At 45.3% G+C, this 12,760-nt stretch overlaps 1 protein-coding gene across 1 annotated transcript in view; it reads left to right on the top strand.

The window, feature by feature from the left end:
- The window catches only part of LOC139371201 (bis(5'-adenosyl)-triphosphatase-like), a 318,597-nt gene that overhangs the window by 105,007 nt on the left and 200,830 nt on the right, over window positions 1-12,760 (top strand). The window contains exon 4 of the mRNA XM_071111386.1: window positions 10,869-10,990. Within this exon, the coding sequence (XP_070967487.1) occupies window positions 10,885-10,990 (106 nt within the window). The 5' untranslated portion in view covers window positions 10,869-10,884. The remainder of the gene's footprint in view (window positions 1-10,868; window positions 10,991-12,760) is intronic.

Here is a 12,760-nt window from a genome sequence, read left to right as displayed (position 1 = left end):
ATTGGGAATGTGTGTGGAAAAGCAAACCACAATCTGTGACATCACAGAAGAGATAGATCAAGTCCATGTTCTGGGCTCAGTTAGCAAGGAGGCTAGTGAGAAAAACTGGACTGCACTGCTCAACATAGGGGGCATCCCTACAAGCTTTAAAATAGACACAGGCACAGACACAAGCATTATTAGTGAAGAGACTTTTAACCAACTCTCACTGAGGAGAAAATTGCACCCCGCTGAAGTGCATCTGAACACCCCAGGGGTCGAGTTAAAGTGTCTAGGTCAGTTTCAGGCTAACACTAGTTACAAGGGACAAGTTTCCTTGTGTATGTGATACCAGGAGGGGGTGTCAAGAATCTGCTTAGCCGTGTAACTGCTGTAGATATAGGCCTGGTTAAACGCATAGATGAGGTCAGTGATGTTTTTGGGTCCTGCGGGAAGCTAAAAACTGAACCAGTGAAAATAGTCTTAAAAGAGTATGCCCTGCTATACGCAGTACATGCAGACAGGCGAGTGCCGCTAATGGCTAATGTGAAAAGGGAGCTAAATCTCATGGAAAATGAGGACATAGTGGTAAAAGTAATAGAGCCGACACAATGGTGCTGCTATGTTGCCAGTGCTAAAGCCAAATGACAACATACCAATCTGTGTCGATCTAAAACCACTGAACAAAGTAGTGAAAAGAAGGAAATCGTGTCAAAACTGTCAGGAGCCGAAGTGTTCACCTCGCTAGATGCAACTAGTGGGTTCTACCAAATCCTTCTCTATGAGGAGAGTAGCAAGCTGACTACTTTCTGACTGACTACTCACTCCTTTTGGGAGATACTGTTTCAAACTTCTCCCATTTGGGATAACCAGTGCCCCCAAGATTTTTCAAAGGAAAATGATGGAAACTCTTCATGGCTCGAGGGTGTGGCTACATACATGGACGATGTACTGATCTATGCCAACTCTGAGCAGAAACATGACAAGTGCCTGGGAAATGTGCTTAGTCGTTGAAGCAACAGGTCTCAAGCTCAACAACGACAAGTGTAAGTTCAAACAAAGCCAGCTTTTCTTCCTGGGGCACATCATTGACATAAACAGAATCAGGCCAGACCTGGAAAAGGTCATGGGGATAAGCAACTTCCCCCAGCCCCAGACCATATGCAAGCTGAAGCGTTTCCTCAGGATGGTACAGTATCTGGGGAAATACATTCCGGGGCTATCTACTGTGGGGCAGCCGCTCCACGAGCTCCTCAAAACAAAGGTAGAGTGGGCCTGGGGACACACACAAAGGAGGCAGCATTTCAGAGACTTAAACACTCACTAACCACTGCTCCTGTGTTAACTTATTATGATTCTAGGAAGCCAACAGCAATGTTAGCTGATGCCAGCAGCGGAGTAGAGGTGTCCTACTTCAACAGCATGTTGAGGACTGGAAACCAGTCGCGATATTGTCCCCCAGTTCAACAGCATGTTTAGCTATAATGGCACCCAGTTCAACAGCATGGTTAGCGATAATGGCCCCCAGTTGGCAAGTACAGGGCTAAAATAACTCAGGAGTATTACTTCATACATTTGACAAGTGGCCCCACTTCCCACAGAGTAATGGACATGTGGAGAGAGCTGTACAGACAGCCAAGTGGATGCTCAAGCAGACAGACCCTCTGCTCACTCTACTGACGTACAGAGCCACTCCCTCAACATCGACAGGTTTCAGCCCGGCTGATCTACTGATGGGGAGAAGAATCAGGACAACCCACCCTTCATCCCTTCACTCCTCTGTTCCTCTGGTGATGTAGAGGTGAATCAAGGCCCTGCAGTGCCTAGCTCCACTCCTATTCCCCAGGCGCTGTGAGGCGGTGTTGCAATCTACTGCAGAGATAGCTTGCAGAGTTCTGTCCTACTATCCAGGTCTGTACCCTTGATGCCCTCATTCTCACACAAATTATCAATGAACCTACCAGGTACCACCCCAAAGCCATAAACACGGGTACCCTCATAGATATCATCCTAACCAACTTGCCCTCTACATACACCTCTGCTGGGGTAAAGTCATTTTCTCTGATGAATCCCCTTTCCGGTTGTTTGGGGCATCCGGAAAAAAGCTTGTCCAGAGAAGACCAGGTGAGTGCTACCATCAGTCGTGTGTCATGTCAACAGTAATGTATCCTGAGGCCATTCATGTGTGGGGTTGCTTCTCAGCCAAGGGAGTGGGCTCACTCACAATTTTGCCTAAGAACACAGCCATGAATAAAGAATGGTACCAACACATTCTCCGAGAGCAACTTCTCCCAACCATCCAGGAACAGTTTGGTGACGAACAATACATTTTCCAGCATGATGGAGCATCTTGCCATAAGGCAAAAGTGATAACTAAGTGGCTCGGGGAACAAAACATCGATATTTTGGATCTATGGCCAGGAAACTCCCGAGCCCTTAATCCCATTGAGAACTTGTGGTCAATCCTCGAGGCGGGTGGACAAACAAAAACCCACAAATTCTGACAACCTCCAAGCATTGATTATGCAAGAATGGGCTGCCATCAGTCAGGATGTGGCCCAGAAGTTAATTGACAGCATGCCAGGGCAGATTGCAGAGGTCTTGAAAAAGAAGGGTCAACACTGCAAATATTGACTTTTTGCATCAACCTCATGTAATTGTCAATGAAAGCCTTTGACACTTATGAAATGCTTGTAATTATACTTCAGTATTCCATAGTAACATCTGCTAAAAATATCTAAAGACACTGAAGCAGCAAACTTTGTGGAAATTTGTATTTGTGTCATTCTCAAAACTTTTGGCCATGACTGTAGTTCTCATCATATTTGCGCTTCTTCGATAGTCCATCGTCCCTGTCTGTTTGGTGCTTTCCCGGGTAAGGGGACAGTAGGTCTTCGGCTGCATCAGATTCACAACTGTCAGTGTCCATGCTTGCGGGGCTAACAACAAATGTAGAATTACTGATGCTAGCATTGGATGTGCTTGTGGAAACAGAACAACTTGTGTTGTTGACAGATGAAGGTGTAGTACTGCTGGTAGTAGCAGTACTACCAGTAGAGCTGGTATGTGTCTCTAAGGACGGGGGCCTTTTTTAAACAATTAATACATTTTTGAGCAAACGGAATGAGCAGCAGCTACGTTTGGCTACATACTGACTGTTAGTGGAATTCCCGCGAGAGAGTAATGGTTAATGTGATTGGATGTTAATTATTTCACTAGGCTACCTGTATTTGACATTGTGTTCTTATTTCACTGAACACTATATGGTTTAATTTTATTTTTGGCAGTTAAACATGGCTACTCAGGTGAGAAAAAAAACTCACCCAAATGTATAGCCCCGTTGGATTTTATGTTTCAATTCTTTTAAATGTGAATCACATTTTTATTTGGTGTACCCCCGATGTACCCCGGTTTGGGAATACCTGCGCGAGAGCATAAGGGAAGTTGGGAACATGTCTACTTAGCATTCAGTTGCATGTCGTTTTGTTACTTGACATTTATGTTATTAAATGTGGTCACACATTGAAAATAACCTACAAATAGAAGTATCTTATATTTAACAAATAACCAAGGCTATTACAAACCTCATGCCTAGTCACTTTACCCTTCCTTTATGTACATTTGAAGAGTTTATCTCCAAAATTCTATATACACCAATTTTTAAAATGTTTGTTTTTCATCAGAAATGATTGCTTATGGCTACTTTCATGAGCGTGTATAATTTAACTGTCCTCAGATTGGTAGTTAATAGGTTTTTGATTTTTTTTCAAATAAAATCCTATATATCCGTTGTTTAGCTGGAATGGAAGGTTTATATCCTGTATATTTGACTGTGATATGTGGTTGTCTCACCTAGCTATCTTAAGATGAATGCAAGTTGCTCTGGAGAGGAGCATGTTTTAAATGACAAAAACTTGAAATGTTTTACGTACAGATCTCATATTATTGTATTGAATAATATATAATAATCATGTTATTTTGCAGTCTGCAATGTATCCACCACACTCTCAGAGATATACATAGTATTGATTCGTTTTACACAGTCAAATGTAACAAACAACTAACTACATGTTTAATTAAGAACTGTACAAATGATAAATTTGTCACATCAATATAAAAAATAATATACTGTATATACAGTACGAGTCAAAAGTTTGGACACCTACTCATTCCAGGGTTTTTCTTTATTTTTGCTATTTTCTACATAGTGAAGACATCAAAACTATGAAATAACACATATGGGTTATCATGTAATAACCCAAAAAGTGTTAAACAAATCAAAATATATTTTATATTTGAGATTCTTCAAAGTAGCCACCCTTTGCCTTGATGACAGCTTTGCACACTCTTGGCATTCTCTCAACCAGCTTAATGAGGTGTGCATTTCAGTTAACAGGTGTGCCTTGTTAAAAGTTAATTTGTGGAATTTCTTTCCTTCTTAATGTGTTTGAACCAATCAGTTGTGTTGTGACAAGGTAGGGGTGGTATACAGAATATAGCCCTATTTGGTAAAAGACCAAGTCTATATTATGGCAAGAACAGCTCAAATAAGCAAAGAGAAACGACAGTCTGTAAGGGTGCGTGCAGGTGGAAGGGAAGTCAGGCGCAGGAGATCGAACTTCGAGCAGTTTAATAAGTGCTCAAAAACTCTGAAAACCAAAATATACAAAATAATACAAGTGGGTACAAAACCCGTCGCACACCAGAACATATCTTGCACATAGCTTACAAACAAACAATCACCGACAAGGACAATGAGGGGGAACAGAGGGTTAAATACACAACATATAATAAATGGGATTGGAACCAGGTGTGATAAAAGACAAGACAAAACCAAAGAAAAATTAAAGGGGATCAGCGATGGCTAGAAGGTCGGTGACTTCGAACACTGCCCGAACAAGGAGAGGGACCAACTTAGGCGGAAGTCGTGACAATAGCCACGCGTCGAAAGCGGCCTCGGGGACGACCCAGAAGGCGAGGCGCAGGGCGATCCGGACGAAGACAGTGGAACTCCTGCAGCATAGATGGGTCCAACACGTCCTCGACCGGAACCCAGCACCTCTCCTCCGGGCCGTACCCCTCCCGCTCCACGAGATACTGAAGGCCCCTCGCCCGGCACCCCGAATCCAGTATGGAGCGAATGGAGTACGCCGGGGCCCCCACGATGTCCAGAGGGGGTGGAGGAACCTCCAGCATCTCAGACTCCTGGAGCGGGCCAGTCACCACCGACCTGAGGAGAGACACATGGAACGAGGTGTTAATACGGTAATCGGGTGGAAGCTGTAACCTATAACAAGCCTCGTTCACTCTCCTCAGGACTTTAAATGAACCCACAAACCGCGGACCCAGCTTACGGCAGGGCAGGCGGAGGGGCAGGTTTCGGGTCGAGAGCCAGACCCGGTGCCCCAGTGTGAACATCGGGATCTCACTGCGGTGGCGATCTGCATTAACCTTCTGGCGGGTCACGGCCTGCTGAAGGTGGACACGGACGGCTTCCCATGTCTCCGCATGCCTGAACCAGTCGTCCACCGCAGGAACCTCGGTCTGACCCTGATGCCAAGGCGCCAGAACGGGCTGGTACCCCAGTACGCACTGGAAGGGAGAGATGTTTGTGGAGGAGTGGCGGAGCGAGTTCTGTGCCATCCCGGCCCAGGGCACGAACTCCGCCCACTCCCCCGACTGGTCCTGGCAATAGGACCATAGAAACCTGCCCACATCCTGGTTCACTCTCTCCACCTGGCCATTACTCCCGGGGTGAAACCCTGAAGTAAGGCTGATCGAGACCCCCAGACGTTCCATGAACGCCTTCCAGACCCTAGACGTGAACTGGGGACCCCGATCAGACACTATATCCTCAGGCACCCTGTAGTGCCGGAAGACGTGTGTAAACAAGGCCTCCGCAGTCTGTAGGGAGACCGGGCAGAGGGAGGAGACGACAGGACTTAGAGAAATGATCCACAACGACCAGGATCGCGGTGTTACCCTGTGTGAGTGGAAGATCAGTAAGAAAATCCACCTACAGGTGTGACCAAGGCCGCTGTGGAATTGGTAAGGGGTGTAGCTTACCTCTGGGAAGGTGCCTAGGAGCCTTACACTGGGCGCACACCGAGCAGGAGGAAACATAAACCCTCACGTCCTTAGCCAAGGTAGGCCACCAGTACCTCCCGCTCAAACAGCGCACTGTCCGACCGATCACAGGATGACCAGAGGAGGGTGACGTGTGGGCCCAATAGATCAACCGGTCACGGACAGCAGACGGAACGTACAGACGCCCAGCGGGACACTGGATGGGAGCGGGCTCTGCACATAACGCCTGCTCAATGTCCGTGTCCAGCTCCCACACTTCCGGTGCCACCAGGCAGGAGGCGGGGAGTATGGGTGTGGGGTCCATGGGCCGCTCCTCTGTGTCATACAGCCGGGACAATGCGTCTGCCTTCGCGTTCTGGGAGCCTGATCTGTAAGAAAGGTAAACACAACACGTGTGAAAAACATGACCCACCTTGCCTGGCGAGGGTTCAGTCTCCTCGCTGCCCAGATGTACTCCAGATTGTGGTGGTCAGTCAAGATGAGAAAAGGGTGTCTGGCCCCCTCAAGCCAATGTCTCTACACCTTCAAGGCCTTGACGACAGCCAAAAACTCCCGGTCCCCCACGTCATAGCTTCGCTCCGCCGGGCTGAGCTTCCTCGAGAAGAAGGCACAGGGACGGAGCTTCGGTGGGGTACCCAAGCGCTGAGAGTGCACAGCTCCTATCCCAGCCTCGGACGCGTCCACCTCCACTATGAACGCCAAAGAGGGATCCGGATGGGTCAGCACGGGAGCCGAGGTAAACAGAGCCCTCAGGTGACTAAAAGCCCTGTCCGCCTCAGCTGTCCACTGCAAGCGCACCGGGCCCCCCTTCAGCAGTGAGATAATGGGAGCTGCTACCTGACCAAAACCCCGGATAAACCTCCGGTAGTAATTGGCAAACCCTAACAACCACTGCACCTCCTTTACCGTGGTGGGAGTCGGCCAATTACGCACGGCTGAAATGCTGTCACTCTCCATCTCCACCCCTGAGGTGGAAATGCGATACCCTAGGAAGGAGACGGACTGTTGGAAGAACAGGCATTTCTCAGCCTTGACATACAGGTCATGCTCCAACAGGCGACCAAGCACTCTGCGCACCAGGGACACAAGCTCTTCACGTGTAGCGAAGTATATTAAAATTACATCAATATACACCACTACACCCTGCCCGTGCAGGTCCCTGGAAATCTCGTCTACAAAGGCTTGGAAGACTGATGGCGCTTTCATCAACCCGTACGGCATGACGAGGTACTCATAGTGTCCAGAGGTGGTACTGAAAGCAGTCTTCCACTCGTCTCCCTCTCGTATACGCACCAGGTTGTATTCGCTCCTGAGATCTAGTTAGGTGAAGAAGCGCGCCCTGTGCATGGACTTTTTCACTGTGGCTATGAGCGGTAGCGGGTAACTATGCCTCACAGTGATCTGATTCAGACCCCGATAGTCAATATACGGATGCAGGCCTCCCTCCTTCTTCTTCACAAAAGAGAAACTCGAGGAGGTGGGTGAAGTGGAGGACCGAATGTACCCCTGACGCAGGGTTTCGGAGACATACAGTGGGGCAAAAAAATATTTAGTCAGTCACCAATTGTGCATGTTCTCCCACTTAAAAAGATGAGAGAGGCCTGTAATTTTCATCATAGGTACACTTCAACTATGACAGACAAAATGAGAAAAAAAACTGAAAATCACATTGTAGGATTTTTTATGAATTTATTTGCAAATTATGGTGGAAAATAAGTATTTGGTCACCTACAAACAAGCAAGATTCTGGCTCTCACAGACCTGTAACTTCTTCTTTATGAGGCTCCTCTGTCCTCCACTCGTTACCTGTATTAATGTCACCTGTTTGAACTTGTTATCAGTATAAAAGACACCTGTCCAAAACCTCAAACAGTCACACTCCAAACTCCACTATGGCCAAGACCAAAGAGCTGTCAAAGGACACCAGAAACAAAATTGTAGACCTGCACCAGGCTGGGAAGACTGAATCTGCAATAGGTAAGCAGCTTGGTTTGAAGAAATCAACTGTGGGAGCAATTATTAGGAAATGGAAGACATACAAGACCACTGATAATCTCCCTCGATCTGGGGCTCCACGCAAGATCTCACCCCATGGGGTCAAAATGATCACAAGAACGGTGAGCAAAAATCCCAGAACCACACGGGGGGACCTAGTGAATGACCTGCAGAGAGCTGGGACAAAAGTAACAAAGCCTACCATCAGTAACACACTACGCCGCCAGGGACTCAAATTCTGCAGTGCCAGATGTGTCCCCCTGCTTAAGCCAGTACATGTCCAGGCCCGTCTGAAGTTTGCTACAGAGCATTTGGATGATCTAGAAGAAGATTGGGAGAATTTCATATGGTCAGATGAAACCAAAATATAACTTTTTGGTAAAAACTCAACTCGTCGTGTTTGGAGGACAAAGAATGCTGAGTTGCATCCAAAGAACACCATACCTACTGTGAAGCATGGGGGTGGAAACATCATGCTTTGGGGCTGTTTTTCTGCAAAGGGACCAGGACGACTGATCCGTGTAAAGGAAAGAATGAATGGGGCCATGTATCGTGAGATTTTGAGTGAAAACCTCCTTCTATCAGCAAGGATATTGAAGATGAAACGTGGCTGGGTCTTTCAGCATGACAATGATCCCAAACACACCGCCCGGGCAACGAAGGAGTGGCTTCGTAAGAAGCATTTCAAGATCCTGGAGTGGCCTAGCCAGTCTCCAGATCTCAACCCCATAGAAAATCTTTGGAGGGAGTTGAAAGTCCGTGTTGCCCAGCAACAGCCCCAAAACATCACTGCTCTAGAGGAGATCTGCATGGAGGAATGGGCAAAAATTCCAGCATCAGTGTGTGAAAACCTTGTGAACACTTACAGAAAACTTTTGACCTCTGTCATTGCCAACAAAGGGTATATAACAAAGTATTGAGATAAACTTTTGTTATTGACCAAATACTTATTTTCCACCATAATTTGCAAATAAATTCATTAAAAATCCTACAATGTGATTTTCTGAATTTTTTTTCTCATTTTGTCTGTCATAGTTGAAGTGTACCTATGATGAAAATTACAGGCCTCTCTCATCTTTTTAAGTGGGAGAACTTGCACAATTGGTGGCTGACTAAATACTTTTTTGCCCCACTGTATGTTTCCATAGCCTCCGTCTCCGCCTGTGAGAGGAGATACATGTGACTCCTGGGAAGTGCAGCGTCTACCAGGAGATCTATCGCACAATCGCCCCGTCGATGAGGTGGTAATTGAGTTGCCTTCTTTTTGGAGTAGGCGAGAGTCAAATCTGCATTTTCAGGGGCAATGCTCATGGTGGAGACCTGGTCTGGACTCTCCACTGTAGTAGCACCAATCGAAACCCCTAAACAACGTCCTGAGCACTCTCGCCGCCGTGAGAGCCCTCTGTGGCAAGGAAACAGTGGGGTTATGACAAGCTAACCAGGGTAGGCCCAGCACCACTAGAAACGCAGGAGAGTCAATAAGGAAGAGACTATTTCTCTCCGTATGACCCCCATGCGTCACCATGCCCAAAGGAGCGGTGACCTCCCTAATCAACCCTGACCCTAATGGTCGACTATCTAAGGCGAACTTGGAACATTAACTATAAACATTAACTATCTGAGCAGCTAACTAATCTTTGCAGCTGTACATAGTCCATCTGTAAATAGCCCACCCAATCTATCTACCTCATCCCGATACTGTTTTAATTTTATTTACTTTTCTACTCTTTTGCACACTAATATCTCTACCTGCACATCATCATCTGCTCATTTATCACTCCAGTGTTAATCTGCTAAATTGTAACTATTTGCTCCTATGGCCTATTTATTGCCTAACTCCTCATGCCTTTTGCACACACTGTATATAGACTTATTTTTTCTACTGTGTCATTGATTGGTTTATTGTGTTATTGGGTTGTTTATTGTTTACTCCATGTGTAACTCTGTGTTGTTGTCTGTGTCACACTGCTTTGCTTTATCTTGGCCAGGTCGCAGTTGCAAATGAGAACTTGTTCTCAACTAGCCTACCTGGTTAAACAAAGTTGAAATAAAAACATAAAAAAATGTAAATGGTAAAGTACATATTATTTTGTGTTTTTCCCCATGTCTAATTGAATGCTGGCAAATGCTGGCCAATGCTAATTGAAACCTGGACTCCTGTATAGAAGATGAACAATTATTCTAGTGTGGTAAGAAAAAGTAAGTGAAAAGAGAACGAGACACTTACAGGAAACATAGACAGATAACTTTCAAATATTTTATGTTTGCAGTAATAGATTTTTCCAGCAGGGATATCTGTGACAGCCGATAGAGAGGGCTTGGTCAGATGTGACGTCATCTTGGCAGTGCTCTTGATATCTGTGACACACTGATGAGAGGACTCATCATTTCACAAACGCAATTTCACCAAGAGAACTGCTGCAAATAGTGACAATCCTTTTTGTTTTAACTAGCTTCAAAATGAGCAATTGGCTCCAGTGAAGCGCATGGTTTAGTATCTCAGTATTGCTCATTACTGTGTTTCTCACACTAGGGTATTCTTTCATTTCTGTTATGATTGAGACTTTTCGATACGAAGAGACCATTTTGAACTTTTTAGATGATGACACATTTCATGCTTGTTTGTCAGACTTCTGTACCTTGAAAGCTGTTTCATGAACGGTTGATTTTTTGGAAAGTGGTACTTTGTATTGTCCTTAGATACTTTCTGCAGTGTGATTTGCTGAACACCCAGTGAACCCTAACAGACAGCCCTGCAGCGGTCTTGCCTCAGTTCACCTTATTTGAACACTTCTTCCCTCTTTCAGGTCTGCAGTCATCACCATGTCTACATTCCGTTTTGGACAGCACGTCATCAAGGCCTCAGCAGTGTTTCTACAAACTGAGTTGTCCTTCGCCCTGGTCAACAGGAAGCCTGTGGTGCCTGGACGTATCCTTCAATTATCACTTTAACAGGCCCTAACAGGGACGCTGCTTGTTAGCTGGGGCTGAAGGAGAGAAAACGACTGAACCATCCTGAACCTTAGTCTGGACACAGGTAGGTCACAGCTCTCTCTCTCTCTGTCTCACCTCACTAGAACATTCTGTGCTCAATTTAGCAGTTCAACAGTTTGTCTCTTTAGTAAGGTGGGTGTGACCTCAACAATAGGCCAAGTAAGCAGCTGTTTACAACAGAAACAGAAGGAATAAAAATAAAACAGTGTCCCGCATTATGTGGACAATGGCATTTTTTACATGGTATAAAGTTTAGTTGTGTGTGTGTCACGACAACACATGTTTACCTCATAATGGATATAGGCAGAGCGGGATCAGAGGGTTCATGAATCTTTGTCAGCTCTTGCCTTGCATCCACTCTTCTCTCTCTTTGGGTGAAAAATGCAATATTTTTGTCTATTAATCATCGTTTTCAACCAGCAAATGCAAACCTTGCATTAATTTGCATGATTTCCATTGCTGATTTGCTTGAATAATGTGCTTATTCTCTTTTTGGTATAATAATCAGTCCTTGGCTTTGTGCTTGAGTTCCTCAAGTGCTGTTCTGCATTGCATAACTTCTGTGTTTAGATTAACTTTGGACTTGGGGAGATTTTTCACCGCATTATAGGGCATTGCTGTATAATCCTTAAGTCTAAAGAAAGGGAAAAATGTTCTCAGGTTCTCAGGCCATGAGGAATGCATTTGCATTATTTAATCATACACTTTTTTGTCCTACAGGGAACATTATAATAATGCCAGAAAGCAAATTCACTGAGTAGACACTGATTATCACTCCAGTGTTAAAGGGCACTTTTTGTTTCCTAAATTGTGTGTCTGCATGTGTGCGTGCGTGTGTGTGTGTAAGCGAGTGTTTGGTGCCATACTACTGTCTTTATGCATGTGTATTTGAGTCACTGTCTGTGTGACACTATAGATGAATCTACAGCCACAGTGGGTCTGTGTTGTTGAATATGCATTGGCACATAGCTCTACTGTTAGATGTGTTTTGTTGGCTGTGTGAGGGCTTAGTGTGTGAGGGCGCTATTGTGTGAGGGCTGTGTGAGGGCGCTATTCTTTGCATTCATATCTGTACATGTTGTGGTGTTGAGAGGTAAATAGGACTTGGCTGAAATCTGAAACATTAAATTGTTATGTGTCTGCACTTGGACTTCCCAGGGATATTATGGGATATCTTTCCAGGGAATGTTGGGATGTAGGGTCTCTTGTGCAAAAGGACAATCCCTGTGTGTTTACACGGTATGCATTAAAGTCTGTGGGAAAACCCAACGGACATACATAAACTAAAATCTCTCTTTCCTTTTTCTGTCCCTCTCTGTCTCTCCAGTGACCCACCAATGATGTTGTTAGTTACTCTCACTCAGATATCATATTAACATGGCATAAGTCATTGCAAAATGTGTAGAATTGCACGAAATGCTCACTTTCACTTACTTAGCTAGCAAATGCAGCTAGATAGATTAGCCTATTCAAACACCCGATACAAATAGAGAGGGATGCTATGTTATCTAGCTGGCTATGGCTATCCAACACTTCCAAGTCAAGGTAAGCTTTTGGTTTTATTAATTTATTGCCACTGGGGCCTGCCGGTGTAACTGCTAAACTGCTTGCTGTACACTGTTCTTCATGATTGTAGCGGGTTTACTAATGCATTAGTTCTAGTAGCTACACTACATGACCAAAAGTATGTGGACACCTGCTTGTC

The sequence above is a fragment of the Oncorhynchus clarkii genome, chromosome 17, assembly GCF_045791955.1.
Source record: "Oncorhynchus clarkii lewisi isolate Uvic-CL-2024 chromosome 17, UVic_Ocla_1.0, whole genome shotgun sequence".
Lineage (NCBI taxonomy): Eukaryota > Metazoa > Chordata > Actinopteri > Salmoniformes > Salmonidae > Oncorhynchus > Oncorhynchus clarkii.
Note: the sequence above shows the minus strand (reverse complement) of the source record. Positions and strands in the feature narration are given on the sequence as shown.